This window comes from Scyliorhinus torazame, chromosome 20 (assembly GCF_047496885.1).
Source record: "Scyliorhinus torazame isolate Kashiwa2021f chromosome 20, sScyTor2.1, whole genome shotgun sequence".
NCBI classification, from domain to species: Eukaryota; Metazoa; Chordata; class Chondrichthyes; order Carcharhiniformes; family Scyliorhinidae; genus Scyliorhinus; species Scyliorhinus torazame.
The window spans coordinates 14707450-14730562 of record NC_092726.1 but is presented as its reverse complement, the minus strand read 5'-3'; the positions used below and the strand labels follow the sequence as shown (position 1 = coordinate 14730562).

Below are 23113 nucleotides of genomic sequence, written 5' to 3'. Positions count from 1 at the left end.
GTAGTAGGTCTTAGCCTGTTGTTATCCAGTTATATTTACTGCATATTTCATGATATTACCTGGTATAAAGCATGGAGTTTCCAGCATTTTCACTTTTGGTTTCAGATTCCAGCATCCGCAGTAATTTGCTTTTATTACATAAACAGCAATTGTGTTTCAACTTACAAACCTGGTAACTGTAATTATTAGGCAGCCAAATGCCAAAGACTGGGTATTTTAATAAGAATTATTGGTGAATTCACTTGTGACTCCGGGGCTGGAATTGACAGCGCACTTGCCCAGGGTGGGGTAACAATACCATTCTGCATAATAAAGATACCATTGAGCATTCCTCTGAGAGTTGGTTGTCTAAGTCAACAACAAAAAGCATTTGCACACACGGAGACAACCCCGTTAACTGGAGAGAAGATGCTGAGATGAGTTGACTTTATTGCTGAATCTCTTTGGAATTACAGTAATACCACGCCGCTTAATAAATAGAAGCGGAGAAACAGCATGAGGGACCTGAAACTGCAAAACAAGTGGAAGTTGTCACTGAGGTAAGACTGTCTGATCACGATTAAGCCATCAAAAAAGATATATTTGCTTGCCGAACGGTATAGTCATTGAGTGACATAGTGTTTGAAGACTTCAATAGCTGCCTCTGCTGAATTCATTGTAAAGTTGAGAAAGGAAAGATCAGATAGGGTTCTGCTCCTCAATACTTTCCAGTGTCTTCCAATGAAGTGTGCATGTGTGTGAATAGGATCACTCCTCAGTTACAGAATATCCAGTCAGCAGCTTCAATCTCAGCTGACACAGGAATCATGGACAAAACCCAGAAATATTGACTCAATGAAGCACATTCCAGTGAGGAGACAACATCTTCAGGAGAAGAGGGAAGGAGGCAAAATAGCATGAACAAAATGAATAATGGGGGCCATACCTGGAAAACAGAGCTTGGCAATCGGACATAAGCAGTCGTAATTAGCTGACATCGAAGGATAAGTTGTCCACAGAGAGAAGCCATGTTTAATTTAATGCTGAATCATACAATCATTATCTCTGATGTTTTAATTGATAACAGCAAATCCCTGCTTTCAAACTGCTTTCAAATTATGCCTCTTCCTTCTCATCGCCATGTGTGATGATGTAACAGAGAGACTTATAGTCAATGTTTCCTGCAACATCAATAGGAGTCACAGCAAACATCTGCTGCACCTGTGGGTAGAAAGGGACAACAGGGACAGAGATATTATTCAAGCTGATATGGTCGCACACTTTTATTTGAAAAGGATTTGTTCAGTTTTTCAAGCCCTTTACTGCATTATATTTGTTTTGATGATACAGAATGAATAAACAACAGTCCCACCATGCTCTGCATGTTCCAACCCACTCCCTTAGTTTCTTTCCATATCAATAAATTCTAAATTGCCAACTAAAAACCCTAACATTGAAGGTTCATTCCTCACTAGGTGAGGGCCATCCATTGGAAGGTCGGTCCTCACTGACATTTCAGCTCATAGAGAACCACCCAGAATCACAGAACGGTTACAGCACAGAAGGAGGCTGTTTGGCCCATCATTTCTGCGCTCGCCCTCTGAAAGAACAATTTACCTCCTGCCACACCCTCTTCTACTTCCCAGAAGCCTGCACATTTTTCCTTTTCTGATAATAATCCAGTTCCCTCTTAAATACGTCAGTTGTGCACACTCTATGGCAGTGCATTCCAGATCCCATCTACTAGCTGCATGAGAACGCTTTTCCTCATGTCTTCATTGCTTCTTTTGCCAATTACCTGAATTCTCGAGTTTGCCAAAAATGGGAAGTTGTTCCCTCTTTCCTCCGTCCCTCATGATCCTCTCAAATCTCCGCTCAACCTCTTCTCCAAGGAAAACAGTCCCAACCATGCTCATCTATCCACGTCGCTGAAGTCCCTCATTCCTGGAGCTATTTTGTGAATCTTTTCTGCACTCTCTCTAATACCTTCACATCTGTCCTGAAGTGTGGTGACCAGAACCTGATAGTTCAGTTGAGGTTGAACCAGTGTTCTACACAAGTTTAACACTCTGATCTCGCTTTTGCATTCTATCAAAGTCATTTCCCACAGGTGAAACACCCATTGATGGTTCATCATTCCTGTGCTGAGCACCAAACAGGATTGCTGGGCATAGTTCCACCAGGTGAGTGGTCAGTCACTGCAAATGGTCAATTAAACTAATTTCAGAGAACTCAGTTCCCCAGGAGTGAACTTTACTCAGTAAAGCCATCAATCATCTTGGATACAGCCTTACTTTGCAGCCCCATGGTTAATATTCTCTGGGCATAATCCCTGGTGTTTAGTTCCACCCCAGATTCAACTGCTACAGGTTTGGTCTGGTTCCACTTCAGTGCACTAGCAAAATTTGTTGAATATTAGCAATCCCACCACAATATAGTTTTTTCAGAGCAAAACCTTACCTCCTCGGCACTGAATTTATCAGCCTGTGACATCAGTAGTGTCTTAAATCTATGAAAGCAATAAAAAATATACAACCTGTTAAAGTGCGGCTGAGCAGGATTTTAATGTTTTTGCCAAATTGAATCAGAAATGGATTGGACTGGACAGTATGGACTGATCTTCAGTGAATCCATAATTAGTTAAACTGCACTAAATTCAATCAGCCTGAACTTTATCTTCTGTTGGTGAACAAAGAAATAACTAGTATTTAAATAGCACCTTCCATACCTTCAGTAAAGTGCATCATTTGGGTTTTTAGGACAATCTTGTAGTTGCATCTTGTAGTTGCATAGTCATCAATGACAATGCCTTCCCAATTGCAGTGTGAATGTTTTTTAATGTCAATTACATAGTTAAGGGAAACAGGTAATGGATATTTGAACATATATATATTGTCAGGTGGATGTACCTTTAAGAAATGGGTGTTTATCAAATAGCTGCAGTGATGTCAGTGTGTGGGTGGAGCTGAGCTGTCTGTTCTTTTGTTTTTGAGCTGGCAGCTGCAGTGTGTTTTTGGTTTCGTTTTCAGAATTGGAGAGCTGCATTCTCAGAAAGACGATGTTATGATCTGTCTCTGAAATCTAAAGATCACTTGATGATTTCAAAGTAATACCTGTTTCTGTAGAGAATGTAAACCTGCTGTCTTTATTTTAAAAGGGTTTAACTTCTGGATGTTGTTTAGAAAGTCATCAAGGGCTATCTATATAGTACTGTATCTTTTGGGGGGTGGTCAGGATTGGTAGTTGATAAAGCTGTTTACTGTGTGTTTATAAAATGTTAACTGGATTCATAGAATAAACATTGTTTTGTTTTAAACATATTTTAGCTCTCTGTTGCATCACACCTGTAAAGTGGGCCCTTGTGCTTCCCATAACCAAAATCTATTTAAAGTTATGGGTCAGGTGAACTCCATGATATACTTTGGGGTTCTCTAAACTCTGGCCCATAATAATATATATACATATATTGGAGATAGCTGAAACACTGGGTGAGGGTGAGGACTATTGATACTGAACAAAGTGAATAAACTCGCTCAGCAAGGAAAGGTCCTGTGTTTTAGTTTTTACTTCACCAACCAGCGTGGATCCTGTTAACAAACAATACTTTATAAAAAATATATATTTATTAAAGTTTTTTAACACAATTTTTCTCCCTTACAAACAATAACCCCCCCCCCCCCCCCACCCCCCATAACAAAAAAAAACGAGAAATCACGCAGAGCAAGATTATATACATGGCAGAATGATATATTTACACAGCTTTGTACACTGGCCCTCACCCGTACGTGCCAGTTTCCCCAACCCTTCATGTTATCTCTTGCTCATCCACCCTCCCAGGCAGTCCCCCCTTTCCCCCTCCCCCCTCCCTCCCCCCCCTCCCAGGACGTCGTCTGTTCCCCGCCCCCCCCAAGGTTGTTGCTGCTGCTGACTGACCTTCCTCTAATGCTCCGCGAGATAGTCTAGGAACGGTTGCCACCGCCTGTAGAACCCCTGCGCAGACCCTCTCAAGGCGAACTTAATCCTCTCCAACTTTATGAACCCAGCCATATCATTTATCCAGGCCTCCAGGCTGGGGGACTTCGCCTCCTTCCACATTAGCAAGATCCTTCGCCGGGCTACGAGGGACGCAAAGGCCAGAATGCCGGCCTCTTTCGCCTCCTGCACTCCCGGTTCGTCCACTACTCCAAATATTGCTAGCCCCCAGCTTGGCTTGACCCGGACTTTCACCACCTGAGATATTGCTCCCGCCACTCCTCTCCAGAACCCCTCCAGTGCCGGGCATGACCAAAACCTATGGACATGGTTCGCCGGGCTCCCTGAGCACCTTCCACATCTGTCCTCTACCCCAAAGAACCTACTCAACCTCGCTCCCGTCAAGTGCGCTCTGTGGACCACCTTAAATTGTATCAGGCTGAGCCTGGCACACGAGGAGGAGGAATTAACCCTACCTAGGGCATCAGCCCACAGACCTTCCTCGATCTCCTCCCCCAGCTCCTCCTCCCATTTACCCTTCAACTCTTCTTCCAGCGCTTCCCCCTCTTCTTTCAACTCCTGGTGTATTTCCGACACCTTGCCCTCCCCGACCCATGTTAACAATCAATACTGATGATGAGGTTTTATTTCCAATTTTTAAAATAAGTTCACTGAAGTTAAATTCCCCAACTGTCGTGATGGATCTCAGATCTCGAGATAATCAGTGCAGATGTCTGAATTATCACTAATATTACTACTATGCGACCATGCTTCAAAGCACCTGCATCCCAAACCGCGACACAGCAAGTGTAATCATGAACCCTGTTGGGGCCATGTCTCTGCACGAGTCAGTTCCTTCAGCTGAAGAATGGGAAGGTGTAAGACAACCAAGAGAAAGAAGCAACTATGATGTTTGGATTAAGAACACACTATCAGTAAATGTCCTATATAAAGCTAATTCACACGCTATTTTGGGAGCAGCTATCAGCTGCTTATCCTCCTGAAAGGTTTTCTTGGCTTGCTGTTTCAATGGCTTTGTTACTCACTCATCCTTGTTGACATGCCCTGTTCCTTGGGGATCAAACAATTTGAAGGCGTTCAAAATGGTTTCTTCTGGGTCGGATCCTGCAGTAGAGATAAAATAAGCTGCAAATTGATTGCTCTGGCTCGCAACAGATCTTATTAGCACCTCTGTTGTAAGTATTGATTGAAAAATAAAAACTTGCATCTGCACACCAAAGGATGTGCCCAAAATATTTTACAGCCAATGAAGTGCTTTTGATGTGTAGTCACTGCAATGCAATGTGGGAAATTTGGCAGCCAATATGCACACAGCATGATCCCACAAACCATCATGTAATAATGACCAGGTTATCTGTCTCAGTGATGCTGGTTGAGGGGCAAATATTGGTCGCATCACAGGTGAGAACTCTCCTGCTCTTATTCAAAATGATGCCATGGAATCTTTTATGTCCACCTGAGAGAGCACGGACCTTGATTTAATATCTCATCCGAATGATGACACATCGAAAAGTGCAGTTCCCTCAGGACTGCATTTGAGTGTCAGCCTAGATTTTGTTATCAAGTGCCTGTACTGGGACTCAAACCCACGACTTCAGACTCAGAGGCAAGAGCACCTACCCCAACTATGGACCTCATGACAGCACAGCAACCATCACCACTGTGTAAAGCGGATACAAAACAAGCAGTAAGAAATCTTTCCACTATTACAAGAGGAAGGCAGTTCTGAGAATTGGGATCCATTAACTATGTAAATAAGGTCGATGAATGACCAGCCGTTGTAAGATTGTTGCCATGTTCTTACCATTCAGTTTTTCTCCAAAGAGACTGAGGAACACAGTGAAATTCATGGGCCCCTTCCCCTCTTTCAACATTTCCTCCAATTCTTCATCCTTCGTATTCAATTTACCTACAAATATATTTGTACAGATTAATATTCATATAATCTCCCTATTTCTATATATTTTTTAAATGGCTGAGTGTCTTCCTTGAGCAATCTAATTGGTCTATGGAGGCAGAAACCAGTTAACACCAGTCATACAAGTACCACAGACCAATTCTAACATTCCTTTCCAAAGGCAGCCTTTCCGATCCTACGGTTAAATGCCAGGCATAGCTGATCTCAGTAAATGCTTTAATACTGAAATTATACGGATTGTGAATGTCTGGAAACTACCAGCAAGAATTAACAGACCTGTTTACTCACCCAGCTGCACAAAGGTCTCCTTCAGGTCCTGTTTACTAATTATTCCATCACGGTTCTGATCAATGCAACCGAATGCCTGTAAATCCATGACAGAGTTTTAATCATTAATTGCACGAGCTGATTTGGTGTTCTTCACCACTCATCAGATTACCTTTCCAATGCAGTCTACACTGCAGAGGATTCGTGTTACTCTTGTGTGCGTATGTGCCTCCAAAATTAATTCTTCTGTAAATGCAGTTCATCCTTACTCTGCTGATAAAACAGCGAGTCCAAACTCTTCCATTGTGAGTAATCTTCGCCCTCGTAACTTCCGGCTTCACCCCTGCTGAGCTCATTGTGTGAAATTATGGACCCAGTTTTAATTCCCAGTCAATTTTCAGCAGATGTCAACCAGGGAAGAAAGCACGTCTACTGTCCATTTTGTTTGAGGAAGCCCCCAAGGTATATGTAGGTAAAATCTGATTATGAAAATTGGCCATTTCTGCCTGCTGTCACCCGCAGATAAGAAGTCATTTGCATGCTGTTTGTCAACCTCCTGACCAAAACAGCCAGGATGTCGGCAGCAAGTAGCTGCCTGGACATGAAAATCATGCTGGCCAGAGGCTACAGTTAGAAACCAGAGGGAACAGGAGGCAGATATGGATACATCAGGGTGGGAATCCTGGAGCAGCGAACGCCCAAGGTTACTTGTCGGGTCCCAATAGTGCACAATACAATAGTAATGGATTTGTTGACTGCAGACTCGAGCCAGACATAAGATTCCACTGGTGGAGACACCATTTGGTGCCAGGCATGCTGCACTTATCACATGTCATGTCGCAAATTAATCAAATATTGTACCCCAAAGTGCTGTTTTCTGAAGGAAATGTATTTAATGTGCATTTTACCACATCAATGGTAATTACTTTCACCATATCCCATACCATTTGCCTACCGCTCACTGAAATAATGGCTCCAATATTTACAGAGAGATGAGGATTATTGGGACAGTAGACAGTTTAGTGGTCCCAAAGTCATTCAGCGCCTTGTTACTATTTTTGATCCATTTCCCAACAAGGTCTCATAACAAGGTTTCCGTCGGTGAACCTGTGGAAGGATCATTATCATGCCAAGTTGAGAGGCAATAAGGTGAATAGGCCTGCAGCAGTAGGCCACAGCTAGGAAGCATTCCGAAGAGGAGGAAAGATCGCAGGGAGGCTGAAGAGATCGGGGAGAGGGGGACGCCCTTCAGAAGATCATGGAAACAAGTTTGGAGGTGGGATTTGATCAAACAGCAGGGTGCAGGGTAAGTACCCGCCATCTCCTCACTTCCACCCAATTAATTCCAGGGAGAGACAGCTCATGGATGCTTATTGAGACACCCCCCCCCCCCCCCCCCCCCCCCGAGTGGGGAATGAATCCCCACTTAAGGGACTCATCTGCACAGCATTATTTTTTGTATGTCCTATGTTTTTCATGTCTGGAACAATCTGCCTGTACTGTACACAGAACAATACTTTTCACTGTACCTCGGTCCACATGACAATAAACCCAAATCAAAATCCAGCATTTGCCATTGGGGACCGACAGGAAACCCTGTTGATTTGCTTGCAGCCTTCCAGTTGGGTCCCTTGTTCACTGTCACTCAAGTGCCTGATTGAGGGATCCAGCGTCAGTAAAGATAGGGAGGGGGGCCTGCTGAAAACCAACCCCTCCCTTTTTCCAACCCCCTCGGCCCCAGATGGTCACCACCAGCCAGTCACCCTCGCTCTGAGATCCCCATCCTCCCCTCATTCATCGGTGGTCTGGGTTCCTCAGCAATTCAAAGCCTCTCTCTTGGGTTTTGACAGGCCACTTCCATTTGTGCTGCTGACAATGGAGGGCTGCTGGGCTGTGCTCATAGGTCACCACAGTGCAGGAGGAGACCATTCAACCCATTGAGTCTGACCCGACCCTCCGAAAGAGCACCCTTCCTAGGCCCACACCTCCTTCATTAAGCTTTTGGTCATCTGACCTTCAATTTCCTCACATGGCTCAATATCATATTTTGGTCTATAATGCTTCTTTGAAATGTTTTTGGTATGTTCATTATATTGGTAAGATACACAGGCAAATGAAATGAAATGAACGAAAATCGCTTATTGTCACAAGTAGGCGTCAATGAAGTTACTGTGAAAAGCCCCTAGTCGCCACATTCCGGCGCCTGTTCGGGGAGGCTGTTACGGGAATTGAACCGTGCTGCTGGCCTGCCTTGGTCTGCTTTCAAAGCCAGCGATTTAGCCCTGTACTAAACAGCCCCTGTTTATGGCATAAGTACTTGATCACAGAAAAATAGTGGACAGCTGGGACGCTGGCTGTGTGATAAAAAAGCTGGAGGACTAACCATGTCATTAAGTTCTCACAGTCAAGAAAAGCTCTGAGTATTGGTTATGACTTTGTCACCTGCCTTGGACTCTATCAACACAAAGCACCTTAGGATGTTCTATAAATATATGCTTTGTGAGAACATTCCCAATTTTCATAAATGCTATTACTCTATCATCTCAATCATTCAGGTTGCTCTCCTGTATATTTCTCAACAGCTGTTGTGTCCTACCTGTCTTACGGCAACCACAATTTAGTAATCTGAGTGCAATTGCACCCTGATATATAATTTTTTTGGTTGAAAAAACTGTTTATTGAAGGCATTTGCAACATAAACAGAACCAGAAATGCACAAACCAACCACGGCAGCAGGAAATAAACCCTTCCCTCCCTGCATACACTGCAACAAAAAGAATAATAATCAATATTATTGTCACAAATAGGCTTACATTAACACTGCATTGAAGTTACTGTGAAAATGCCCTAGTCGCCACACTATGGCGCCTGTTAGGGAATTCACCTAACAAGCCCATCTTTCGGGACTTGTGGCAGGAAACCGGAGCACCCGAAGGAAACCCACGCAGACATGGGGAGAACGCAGACTCCCACAGACAAGCCGAGAATTGAACCCGGATTCCTGGCGCTGTGAAGGAACAGTGCTAACCACTGTGCTAAGTACATCCTAAGTACATTCAAATCTTTATTTTTGTGCTGATCATCTCCCATTAAGTTGATTTCTCCCCAATTTTAAACAAGCTAATTGGAGCTAAAGCACATGTCTCTTGTGCGTTTCAAATGAAGCAATAGTGTGATAGCCATTTGAATGTTCCTGTATTTTTGTCTAAACTGCCAAAAATTAATTTTAAGACTGGGCTGAGGCAATTTTGATTTCTGACAAAAGTGCAAAGCACATGACTTTTGCTTGAACACCTGTTAAACATATCTTCTAACTTCACTGAGAATAAAGATTGGCAAAGGTGTTTAATGGGTGTCTGAACCAATGTTGTGTTGTCTGAAGTCAAAATTAACCATAATCAGTTTAATGGTTGTTTTTTTTTAAAGGAACAATTCAGCATGGCCAATCCACCTAATCTGCATATCTTTGTACTGTGACAGTCACCCAAGGCCGGAATTGAACTGGGGCCCTGGAGCTGTGAGGCAGCAATGCTAACCACTGTGCCACCGTGCTGCCTCATTTAACGGTTGTTAATACAGACGGCAAACATTATTTCATTTTGGTTTCTTGAGCATAAATTGGATGTAAACATTAAGATATACAAAGTGGGTGTCAATAAAAGAGCAAGAAAACCCCCCAGAAAGATTGAGGGAAATTTGAAAAACCCAAACTTTTAGCTAAGTATACATTATGTCTTCTGATTCCTATAAGTTAGAAATAATGCTACTTTAGACTCAAAATGCTGCAGCTTCATTGAGCTTATTTCTTGTTGCTCTCAAAGTGGCTGGTCGAATGATATACTGTTACTTGGCACATGACTGCAGTGCAGCCGTGAATATGGTATTCTGGGATATATATTCACATACAATTAGTTCCTGGCTCTTTACTAATGAAATAATAATATAACAGTGCACAGATTTCTTACCTCTTTGAACTCCTCATCCACCTGCAGTCAGAAAATCAAAATTAAACTCAATTTCGGAATCTGGAATCGATGAACCCTCATGGATAGTGAGCAAACCAATCGGTCAGAATGGAGAACTGCCCTTGTTGCCCGTGAACGCAGGCAAGTTAGCATTGATGTTGCTGCTCTGCAAGAGTAGGCAAAGGGCAGTTGAGGGAAGATAGCAGTGGTTACAACTTCTTCTGGAGAGGGAATCCCAAGGATCATCCCAGGACGCATGGAATTGGATTTGCTATCAAGAATGAACTCACCAACTGACTCTCAGAGCTCCCGGTCGGTATCAACAAGCTCCCCATTACCCTTGGTCTACAACAAGCAGGCAACGGTCATGAGTGCCTGCACCCCAACCCATGATGCCAATGATGAGTCCAAAGAAGGCTTCTACTCCACCCTGGACACCATACGATCCAACATAAGGAAGATAAGATCAGCCTCCTTGGGGATGTCAACGCCAGGGTGGGAAAGGACTCCCAATTCTGGAAAGGAACCATCAGAAAGGAAGGAGCTGGGAACTCCAATTCCAACAGGGTTCTCCTGCTCACCAAATGTGCAAATCACAAGCTTGATATCACTAACACACTGTTCTGCCAAAAGAGCAAGTTCAAGACTTCCTGGAGTCATGCATGATTTCATCATTGTCTGATCTCGAGACAAAAAGGATGCCCTCATTACCAAAGCGATGACCAGTGCAGATGATTGCTACAATGACCACCAGCTCATCCACTCCTCTACATCCATCAAACTCCACCAGAAGCACTGGAGGATGAAGAAACAGTCCAGAAAAATGATCAACATTGAGTGGCTTCAAGAGCCAAGCCTGCTCGTGAACTTCCAACAATATTTTCTCTGAAATCTCCAAAGCGTTCATTCTAATGGAGTACGGGAAAACAGAAAAAAGCTGAAGACAGCCATGATCACGGGTTGTGAAGAAATCATTGGTTACAAGGCCAGTTCTCTGATTCTATGAAACACCAAGATTGGTTCAATGGGAATGACCACACCATCCAAGAGCTCATCAACAAGGAAGAAAGCTCACTGCACCTGACAAAACAACAGAACCAGCAAGGCAAAGAGGAGAGCTCATTAATCAGCCAAGGCAGAGGTACAAAGAAGAACCAGGAAAATCAAGAACCAATGGTGGACTGAGAAAGCTATGAAGCTGAAATTCCTCACTGACGAGCACAAACCCGGGGCTTCTTCAGTGCCACCAAGGCAATATATGAACCCAACACCCTAGGTTTCAAACTGGTATGGAGTGAGCATGGAACCCTCTTCAGAGACAGACAAAACATCAGCCTTCGATAGAGAGAACATGTGAAACAACTCCGAAACCATGATACAGCCATAGATGAGGACGTAGTTGAAGAAATCTGCCAGCAAAGATGATCCTCGACTCCCACCAAGCGTGGATGAAGTTGAAGTCGCCATTAAACATGTGAATAATGGAAAAACGTGGATGGGATCCCAGCAGAGATTTTCAAACTTGGAGGAGGAAAGATCATCCATTATCTGCTCTTCCTCCAAATCTGGGACAGAGAAAAAATTCTTCCCGTCCTCAGGGATGCCATCATCATCACCACCTTCAAGAAAGGAGACAAAGTGGACTGTGGGAACTTCCAAGGAATCGTCCTACTCTCCATCGCGATGAAGATCATCACCCGAACCCTCGGCAGCAGTCTTCGCACAGTCTCTGAAGAAATCCTTCAGTAAAGCCAGTCAGGCGTCCAACCAAACCATGGGCCAGCGGACATGATTTTCACTGCTCAACAACGTCAAGAGAGATGCCAGGAACAACATCAACCACTCTACATGGCGTTCATTGATCTGTCAAAGCTTTTGACTCAGTTAATCCAGAAGGGCCGTGGAGGACTCTGTTAAAGACTGGATCTCCAGAGAAACTCACCAACATACTCTGACTTCTCCACGACAAGTTGTCAGCGACAGTCCTCACTGACAGAAATAAGACAGAAATCTTTGAGGTCAAGGCTGTAGTCAAGCTGGAATGTGCCATTGCCCCCACCCTTTTCTCCATCTTCATCGCCACCATCCTTCACCTTGTCAAGTAAAAGCTTCTCAGTGGAGTGGACATTGTGTACAGGATGGACAGAAAACCTTTCAACCTCAACCGGTTGAAATCCAAGAAGAAAACAATACTGACATCACTCGTGTGACTTAAGTATGCAGATGACATCGCCATCTCCACTCACCCAGAAGAGAATCTCCATGCCATGCTGGACACCTTCACGAAAGTATACCGAAGAATTGGTCTCAACCTCAATCTCAAGAATACTCAAGTCCTTTAAAAACCTGCCCCAGGGCGAGATCCGGTTTCTGCCTCCATCAAGATCAAAGGAAAAACTCTCATGCGGAGATCCAACATCTTACCAAAGCCACGAGAGACTCACTCAGACTTCTAAGGTCAAGAGTCTTTTATGACCCCAACATTCATGCTGACACCAAGATCCTCATGTACAAGGCAGTCGTCCTCCCAACTTTTCTATACGGCTTGGACTAGATGCCAGCTCAAGGCCCTGGAGAGGTACCATCAACACTGTCTGAGATGGATTCTCCACATCAGCTGGGAGGACAAGCGTATTAACATCAACCTTATTGAAGGAACTAAGAGCACCGGCATCGAAGCCACAATTATCCGAAACCAACTCCGCTGGGCCAGCCATGGGCTTAGGATATCAGAGTCCCAACTACCAAAGCAAATCTTCTTCACCCAGCTCAAGGAAGGCTCTGAACAAGAGGACAAAGGTAGTGCTTCAAAGACACCCTCAAGAAATGCAACATGGACCTCAATGCCTGGGAGACCCTTGCTCTGAAGATACCTACCTGGAGCAACCTCCTGATCGAAGGGACACAATACTTTGAGAACACCTGACATCAAAAGGAGGCCCAGAAAAGGAGCCTGAGAAAGGAATACCAGTGATCTAAGGTCCAAGGACCAACCTCACCTCTCGGAAATACCTGCCAAGTGTGCGGACAAAGATATGGCTCTCAGATCAGGTTCATCCGCCACTCAAGGACCCACAGAACACATTAGCAAGTGATCGCCGAAGGAGTTCCTGGCTCTTTATCAAAAGATCACAAAATAATAATATAACATTGTATGACCTCCTCACCTCTTTGAACTCCTGAATTTGGGATTGTTCAAACATGGAGAAGACATTGGATGAGCTTCTTTGGTTCTGTTTGGATGAAGCTTTCCCTCGAGCTGCTTTCCTGCTTGCCTAAAATAACAAAAAATACATGCAATGTGACATGAGCCAGTCCACACCATAAAGCTGCAAACCCAGAAGTTTGACAACCCTGTTGTAGTCACTTTGTCAAGAAATAATGTGAAAATTGTAAAGGAGCTGATTGTTTTGCGAGAAGAAAAATCTAAATATATTATGAAAAAAGCTAAAATATTAAGATCAGTTCCATCTGCTGCTGTCTGAATTTAAACAAAAATTGGATCAAGAAAATCCAACTCTCTTCTTTGCCCATATATAATTCACTTGACCGCAAACTATTCAGCTAATAAAATCTTGAGAAAAAGCTGCAGAAATATTGTAAAAAAAGCAAACCACAGAACATCGATCCCTCCACTTTTCCACAATGTAACCTTGGTTCGCTGTCCACCATCACCAACGTCCCCTGACTTGCATTACAGATGCCACCATGTTCTTCGGCATTTCCAATGCATTAAAAAACTTGTACAATATTCCAAATCTGTCCTCACCAGTGGCCTTCATGAAGTTACAGTAACCTTTTCAACTTATGGTTAAATTCCCTCAGGAGGCCAACTGCATTCAATGAGCATTGTTGTTCATAGCTTTAGATTGACTGACAAATTTCACAATAAGATGAATAATATCCTTTCATTGTGCATGCGACTTGTTGTTTTCTGTCCCAATGTACATTACGCTACACTTGCATCTAAACAGAACCAACAAAGCTCATCCAACATCTTTTCCTTGTTTGAACAGTTTCTCTATCATTCCGTAGCCCAGTTGCTGGGTTTGTTCAGGTGTCCTCAAATGTTGTTTACCTCTCTGAAATCTGTCAACTGCTCACAGAATTTGGTATGATTACCAAACATTCCTTTCTTTCATTCACTTCCGATCGGTGTCAGAACACCTGGAGTTTTCCACGACCAATGTGCACCTCAGTGTCGGTAACTCACTGTTAGTCTTTGTTACCATGCATAAAACTCTGCCAACCCACACTTATCCTGTCTGTCAGGTATGACCGGCATTACATCAGACAACAAACAATCTTAGCAGCATTGAAAAAATGATGACATTCTCAAACCTGATATCATCCAAAGCCCTGCAAGAGATTGCTATTTGATATTCATTCCCAGACATTGATTATTTTGTAGATATTGATTTACTTCCAAATGAATTTTTTTATGGATAACCATGTTCCATCCTCCTGAGTGGAAATATGCTGTTAACATTATACCTGACAAAATTCTCAAGAGCCATGAGAGGCAGAGAAGACGAGTTCCAAACATTTTATGACAAACCAATACCACATTTTTATTCTTAAAAACATATAAGATATATATTTCAGTTTATTAAGGTAAAAAAGGTATTACAATCTGTTGTACAAATACAAATAATGTGACTCTCTAGATGACCAAACTATTGTCACAATTGCATTCATACAGCACCCTACATTTCGATAAATATCCCACAATGCTTCAACGGAGCATTATATGACGTTTGACACCGAGCCACATAAGGGAATGTTAGAATAGATGACCAAACAGTAAAGAAGCATCTTAAAGAAGAATAAGTAGAAAAGTGAAAAGGCTCAGTGCAGAAGGACCCTGGCAGCTGACGGCATCCACCAATGGAGGTGCTTTTTAAGTCAGGTATGCACAAGAGGCCAGAATTAGAGGGGTGCCATAATCTCGAAAGGTTGTAGGGGGCACACACACTGCTGTTAACATAATTTCGACACCACAAGGATTCGGTGCAGCTTCCACTTCCCTTCACTGACATCACCAAATATTTTGATGAATGGGGTCAATTCAGGCATGATAGAACTTTTAATAATAGATTTGAAGGCAGAAAATCTCATCCTCTCTACCCACTGGGGGCTGTGGAGACATTAAATAATGCCTCAAAGCAATAAAAGAGAGCATTAAAAAAATGTAGAGTAAATTAAAATTAAAGATATACTGTGTACTGGGGAAGCTTGACACAAACAAGATGGTGACACAGTTTCTGGCAGATTTGAGAAGCCTGGAAAACACATTATCAATATATTGTTAATAGTGATCAGATTGGACGCAGAAAAGGCCTTCGACCGGGTGGAATGGAACTATTTTTGGGAGGTTTTGGGGCATTTCGGGTTTGGGCAGGGCTTAATTGATTGGGTCTGGTTGTTGTACCAGGCACCGATGGCGAGTGTCCGAACAATGGAGTATTTTAAATTGCACTGGGGGACTGGGCAGCGATGCATCCTCTCCCCACTGCTGTTCGCTTTGGCCATAGAGCCATTGGCGATGGCGCTGAGAGTGTCGAGGGACTGGAAGGGGTTAGTCCGAAGGGGGGGGTAGAACACAGGGTCTCGCTATATGCCGACGACCTCCTCCTGTATATTTCCGACCCGTTAGAGGGATAGGAGAGAGTATGAGGATTTTAGGGGAATTTGGCCGGTTTTCGGGGTACAAATTGAATATGGGGGAAAGCGAGATGTTTACGATCCAAGCAAGGGGGCAGGAGAGGAGATTGGGAGAGCTGCTGTTTAGAGTGGTGGGAGGGAGCTTTCGTTATTTGGGAATCCAGGTGGCATGGGAGTGGGGGCTGTTGCATAAACTAAATTTGACCCGGCTAGTAGAACAGATGAAGGAGGACGTTCGAACGTGGGACATGCTCCCGCTGTCACTGGCAGGGAGAGTACAGACCGTGAAAATGATTGTCCTCCCGAGATTTGTGTTTGTTTTTCAGTGCCTCCCCATCTTTATCCCAAGGTCCTTTTTCAAACGTGCAAACAAGGTAATTTCAGGTTTTGTGTGAGCGGGTAAAACTCCGCGAGTAAAGAAACTGTTGCTGAAGCGTGGCTGGGGGGAGGGTGGGTTAGCGCTGCTGAACTTTAGCAACTATACTGGGCAGCAAATATAGCCATGATTAGGAAGTGGGTAGTGGGGGCGGGGTCGGTATGGGAGCGAGTAGAGGCGGCGTCATGCAAGGACACAAGTTTGAGGGCATTGGTAACGGCACCTCTGCTGTTCTCGTCGGCCCGATACTCCACAAGCCCGGTGGTGGTGGCGGCCCTGAAAATCTGGGAGCAGTGGAGGAAGCACATGAGAGAGGAGGGAGCATCGGTCTGGGCTCCAATCGGCAATAACCATCGGTTTGTACCGGGAAGGTTGGATGGGGGGTTTCGGAGATGGCAGAGAGCAGGGTTTGAGAGGATGGGGGATCTATTTATAGATGGGAGCTTCTCCTGTTTTAAGGATTTAGAGGATAAATTTGAACTGCCAGCAGGAAATGGATTCAGATATCTGCAGGTACGGGATTTTTTTGCGAAGGCAGGTTTCGACCTCTCTGCTCCTACCGCCACGGGGGATACAGGACAGGGTAGTTTCCAGAACGGGGGTGGGCGAGGGGAAGGTTTTGTATATTTATAAAGAACTCATGGAGTCGGAGGAAATGCAGATAGAGGAGCTAAAGTGCAAATGGGAAGATGAGCTAGGAGATAGAGGCAGGTCTTTGGGCGGATGAGTTAAGCAGTCAACACGTCCTCATCATGTGCCAGGCTCAGCCTGTTTCAGTTTAAGGGCATTCACTGGGCACACATGACAGTGGCCCGGATGAGCAAGTTTTTTGAGATAGAGAACAGGTGTATGAGATGTGCGGGAGGGCCAGCAACCATATCCATATGTTTGGACATGTCCGAAGCTTAGGGGATTTTGGCAGGGTTTTACAGATGTCATGTCCACGATGTTAAAAACAAGGGTGGTGCCGAGTCCAGAGGTGGCGATTTTCGGAGTGTCGGAAGATCCGGGAGTCCAGGGGAAGAGAGAGGCTGACGTCTTGGTCTTTGCCTCCTTGCTAGCCCGGAGACGGATATTGTTAGCGTGGAGGGACTCAAAGCCTCCGAATTCAGAGATCTGGCTTAGTGGCATGGCTTGGTTTCTCAGACTTGAAAAAATAAAGTTTGCCCTAAGAGGGTCAATGCTAGGGTTCATCCGGAGGTGGCAGCCGTTTGTCGACTTCTTTGGAGAAAACTAACTGTCAGCAGAGGTGGGGGGAGTTAGATTATTGTTTAGAGGAGGTGGGACTTGTGAGGGAGGGAGGCGGTCTTTGCACTATGTTTATATTTGTATCTGTACTGTTTACTGTTATTATTATAAAATTATAAATGCCTTAATAAAATGTTTTTTTTTTTAAATAGTGATCAGATTGTTAATTGTGATCAGTGAGGGCAGCACAGTGGGGCAGTGGGTTAGCATTGCGGCTTCACGGCGCCGAGGTCCCAGGTTCGATCCCAGCTCTGGGTCACTGTCTGTGTGGAGTTTGCACATTCTCCCCGTGTTTGCGTGGGTTTCACCCTTACATCCCAAAAATGTGCAGGCTAGGTGGATTTGCCACACGAAATTGCCCCTTAATTGGAAAAAATAAATTGGGTACACTAAATGAATTTTTTAAATAATTGTGATCAGTGAAACACAATTCTGTCATTCCAATGGACAAATGAACCCACCACAAAGGGATGTTTGCAGTAAATATTTGAAATAATATAAAGAGAGTTCATTAAATTTCCAGGTAATTAACGGAAAAATATTTATCACTAGATTTGCACTGATGAAGTTAAAATTTATAATCCTTCAGTGTGAATATTGTTATACTTTAACAATATAGCAGGCAGCTGATCCTGGGGCAGAAAAAACCCAAACTAAATCATGTGCAAAATGAGAAGATTATTATTTTTTATTTTTTAAACAAGTGGTCCTCTGGAGTAATTATGCTCAGTGAACTCACTGTTCCAATACTTTGTTTAAACTACTTGTACAATTTATGACATTGTCTAAAGTGATAAAAGGCCATTCTAAAACCATTTCAATTAAAAATACCTTATTGCATTTAAATCAAGTGGCAAACAATACAGTACTACACTGTAAAAATATGAACAACTTTAGAACTCATCACTGATGCTAAATTTTGCTTACAGCGTCTTCAGCTTTTAACCGATATACTTCAGTGAAGATCAAGCTGAGTTAATCAAAATTGAAGAGTGAGAGTTGCACCGTTGTGGAAAATTCCCACCAGCCCAAAAAGCAGCAGAAATAAATGATCAGGAAAGGGAAATATACTTGGTAATCTCTTTCAAAAGATGTAACTTTATTTGACCGTCACAATTTGTACCAGACTGAGAAAACAATGGATTTACACAGGCATCGAGTACAACAAAATATTTTATCACTCACCATTTTGTGTTCCTGCTGTTGGATACAAATGTCAATTGACCAGGTCATGCCCAGTCTATATAGTTCTCTTTATCTCCTTTAATTCTAAAAATGGATACGCACTGACGGATAAACCTGACATGGAAAATATGCCGGCCAGTGTCAAAGTGTCACAGGATTGTGATAAAACAAATTCCTTCTCTGCAGTCCAGATAGTGTAAAGAGGGCTGAACATTCCAAAGCAATTTAACCCTTTCAGCCAACAGAATTCATTTTGTACACTATTAACATGGAACATCCAGTTGGGGCTCCATTTACATTGTGAGGAACCATTTATTTGGTGCCCTCATTAAACCAAAAGTTAACTCATTGGTGTAAATTTGAGCTCTTTCCTATCCTAAAGGACATAATGATGAATGATAAGATAGCATGATAGCACAAGAGGAACAACAGCTTAAATGTTCCTCCCACCTTCACCAGGTTCTTATGAGTCAGATTTGGGGGTCCAAGCCTTGCTCCATGCCAGGACATAATTTAAGGTCAAAGTCCAGGGCAGAAATGAATGAACGTTGGAGGTGTCACACGTTTGGATCAGATGTGAAACATCAGTCCTCACTGTCTGCTCAGATGAACATTCAGGTTCCTGTGGCACTGCTTCAGAAATCTATATTCGTCCCCCCCCCCCCCCCTCCAATCACCATAGATAGTTATTTTAAAATTACTCTGAAGGTTCAAATTTCGAAGAGAGAATTGCGATAAAGTTCAGGACTTTATTTCTGTGCTTTGTTTTAAAAACCATCATTTGTACTGAGGAGTGTAGCATCTCAATACTGTGCTGACTTTTTTCTGCATTGCTAGCTGGAGCAGATGTTTTCTTTGATCACGTTTTAGCCTTATTCAAGACAGCACAAATTCAGTGTTACGAAGAGCAAGGTTAGGACAAGGAAGGAATTCTTACTGACTGGAACATCAACAGTCAAAATGAATGATGAGAAAGAACAGTCGGGATAAGAAGGCGAATGAAGTTTTGGCCTTCATTGCGAGAGGGATGGAGTTTAAGACTAGGGAGATTATGCTGCAACTGTATAAGGTGTTAGTGAGGCCACACCTGGAGTATTGTGTTCAGTTTTGGTCTCCTTACCTGAGAAAGAACATACTGGCGCTGGAGGGTGTGCAGAGGAGATTCACTAGGTTAATCCCAGAGTTGAGGGGGTTGGATTACAAGGAGAGGTTGAGTAGACTGGGACTGTACTCGTTGGAATTTAGAAGGATGAGGGGGGATCTTATAGAAACATATAAAATTATGAAGGGAATAGGTGGGATAGATGCGGGGAGGTTGTTTCCACTCGCGGGTAAAAGCAGAACTAGGGGGCATAGCCTCAAAATAAGCGGAAGTAGATTTAGGACTGAGTTTAGGAAGAACTTCTTCACCCAAAATGTTGTGAATCTATGGAATTCCCTGTTCACTGAAGCAGTTGAGGCTCCTTCATTAAATGTTTTCAAGATAAAGATAGATTGTTTTTTGAAGAATAAAGGATTCTGGTGTTCAGGTGGGAAAGTGGAGCTGAGTCCACAAAAGATCAGCCATGATCTCATTGAATGGCGGAGCAGGCTCGAAGGGCCGGAAACCCAGCATGATGCAAAAGAAAATCCAAAGCATTGTTTCCAGCTATATTATAAATTTGGTGCTGACAGTGTAAGAAATATTGAACTTAAAGTAACTTCCTCTTACAATACTAGAGACTTGCTGATAGACCTTTTTCAGTGTTCAACCAGAGGAGAGATTCTGCTCTCCCTGCTCCATTATTCCTGTAGTGCAGGATGGCAACTGGAGACAAACCACATTTGCCATAAAATGCAAAACTCCCATCACAGGAAGAAATTAAATCAGACAAAAAACACTTTGTTTAAGTGAGTATTTATTCTTAATTTTTAACACAGTAACATCAAATTATTTTGCTCACCATCTATCTGCAGTTGATTCATACAGTACTCCAGGATATCAATCATAGAATGTCTCAAGATATCATAATTCACAATATTTACACTGTTTGGCTGTTGTTGCACAGACTGTTACAATAGTTACAAAATACAGCAAGGAATGTTCTCATTTGCACTCGTCAAGAGATTTGTAGTAACAATTGGTTTGCATCAGGAAGAATTTCAATTAAGAGTGAAACTTTGGTCATGCTGACACTGTATATTGTACATTAATAAACCTTTCCACAAAAGATCAGAATGATTCACCTTAAAGTAACCTCTTAAATTTTATCAAAACTGTTAGAGCCTGAAAAATCTCACATAGAATAAATGAATATAAAATGCTGTTTTGCTGCAGTATTTTACTCAAGGTATGGAGTTTATGCTCCTTAGACGGGCTTCTTTTTCGAACAAATCAATTGCCTACTCACAGCTACTGTCTATGAATCACTTGGGGTGAGGAACTTGCCAAAAAAATGTCATTATAGTTGCTGTAAATTTAGTCTTGTTCCTGAAGGGGGGGGGGGTTCAGCGATGATATCACTTAAAACTGAATAGTTAGCATGCCACTAGAATAGTTTTACATAAGTTATTTTATTAAGGATTGAGATGAATTATAGGACTGAGTAATCATTATTAACCATTAAACATGTATTTTTAGGACATAGCAGTAATAAGTAATGAAATGGGATTTAGGATACCGAACTTGACCAAAAGGACATTACTTCTGACATCTTGTCTTTGTGAAACAATCCAGGGTGCTGGTTCTGTTTCTCACAAACAGTCAGCACAGGCTGCTGGGATTGTACATAGCTGTCAGGATGAGGATCAATCATGCGCTGCTTGCGATTCTATTGGGTGAAGTTTAAACACTGCTTGCAATTCTATTGGATAAGTTTAAAAGTAGCAGCTTCAGGGATTGGATCGCGTCCAACTGGGGTGGGCTATTGATTTTTGAACGTTATATAAGTACTGTGTTCTGGTCTTTGTTCGGCAGAACAGGTCTTGGCCGATATCCAGTCTGTTCTCCGTGTACACGTAACAAGCTTGATTAAATAAGCCATCTTGTCCAGGTTGTCATGTTTGTTCCTCTCTATACCGAGTTGAACCACAGGGAATAACCCTATGTGGAAGCTGACTCAATACATAGGTCTTGAAACCGCTCCTACATCTGCTCCCAAGAGAATTTATGTTTAAAAGATCGCAATGTCGGGATCTGGGAGCAGTTACCTTTGCTGAGGATATTGTAATAGTCGGGCCTGATATTTAAACGCTGAGAAGGACAGAGATGTGTAAAGTCTGAGGATAGAGTCAGCTCCAAACTCTTGACTGTATATATGTACATAGTTATGAGTTAATAAATACTTGATGCTAACATACTCAAGACTACGAATCATATTTCATGGTGTCCAACGCAGGATTAATCACATATCATCGCCATCAATGCAAGTATGAGTGCAGCTTTCTGCTCTAACATGACTTCCAATGGTTAAGCTGGCATTGGTTCAACCAAGGCTTTGAGGAAAAAGGGCAGGCTTCAGCAAAAATGAATTAATTCCAACTAATTTACCAACAGAATTATTTGTCATATTTCTTCACAAAACATGATTTTTACTCAACCTATGAAGAATTTGTGCTATATTTTTTACAGAGATTCAAACATGGCAGGTAATTAATAATCTGGCGTTTCACTTTCCACCTGCATCTTATAGCCAGTCTTTCACTGGACATTAAGTGCGATGCTTTAATCATAAGCGGATTGGCTGAATTATTTTCACCAGTAATCCTTAAGAAAGTCATTATCTTCAGCCCATCTCAAAATACTGCAGAACTGACCGAAGGGATTCTGCAGTTTGTTGCTTATTTTCAACTCAGTTACTGGTTTGCAACGTTACCGGTCAATCAGCTGGCCATCTTGCTTGCCACTGCGGAGATTAACGCTGCACCTCGGCCGCTGCCTTCATCGGACTGGAGGAAAGTAATGTCACAGGGAGGTGCAAGTTCTCGAACCATTGTGTGAAACCTATGTTTGAAGCTATGGAACCAAAGTGAGAGAAGACAGTGAGGTTAACACTGTGGGGAAAAGGAAACGCTCAGCATGAACTTGCAAACTTGACTCTTGCTGAGAAGCTGCTGCCTCACACACACGCTTTGCATTAATTTGTGTTACTTTGCATTCAACCAGACAGAAAGGATGAAGCTCTATTCTCTCTCAGGAAGACTGAATTCTACAAGGTGGTGAGTTCAAATCCATTCTAGACAGAGAGGGAGAAAATCTCTTTCTGGTTGGGATCTGGTAGCTTTTGTGAGTTAGACACTCCTTTTTTGCCTATGGGACCTGAGCTCATGATAGGGTTGATTTTGTCTGGTCCAATCCTTTCTTTGAACATACCAATATACCTTTGTAGTTGAGGGCATACTGCTTCCCTCCATTTCCCTCTGACATAGGAGCCAACCACACCTGGAGTTAGCTACTCCCACCTGACAACACTGTGAATCTGTGCAACTCAAATCCAGCATCATTCATTGCTAAGAAAGGCATATATTTGCTCTGAAAGT

The 23113-nt window shown here is 42.9% G+C and overlaps 2 protein-coding genes across 3 annotated transcripts in view; both read right to left on the bottom strand.

The window, feature by feature from the left end:
- Positions 1-398: 398 nt before the first annotated feature.
- myl7 (myosin, light chain 7, regulatory) lies at positions 399-18658 on the bottom strand. Its single transcript, XM_072485742.1, has 7 exons — positions 18596-18658; positions 13290-13397; positions 6179-6254; positions 5777-5881; positions 4998-5076; positions 2440-2488; positions 399-1200 (listed from the first exon to the last, which is right to left on the bottom strand). The coding sequence occupies exons 1-7, from the start codon at positions 18641-18643 to the stop codon at positions 1096-1098; spliced, it is 570 nt and encodes a 189-aa protein (XP_072341843.1). The 5' UTR covers positions 18644-18658; the 3' UTR covers positions 399-1095.
- A 1818-nt stretch (positions 18659-20476) lies between these two features.
- The window catches only part of gck (glucokinase (hexokinase 4)), a 50636-nt gene continuing 47999 nt past the window's right edge, over positions 20477-23113 (bottom strand). For both annotated transcript variants that reach the window (XM_072485741.1, XM_072485739.1), the window contains exon 10: positions 20477-22589. Coding sequence is in view for 1 of the 2 variants with exons in the window: in XM_072485739.1 (XP_072341840.1) it covers positions 22457-22589 (133 nt within the window). In the remaining variant the exon portion in view is untranslated. The remainder of the gene's footprint in view (positions 22590-23113) is intronic.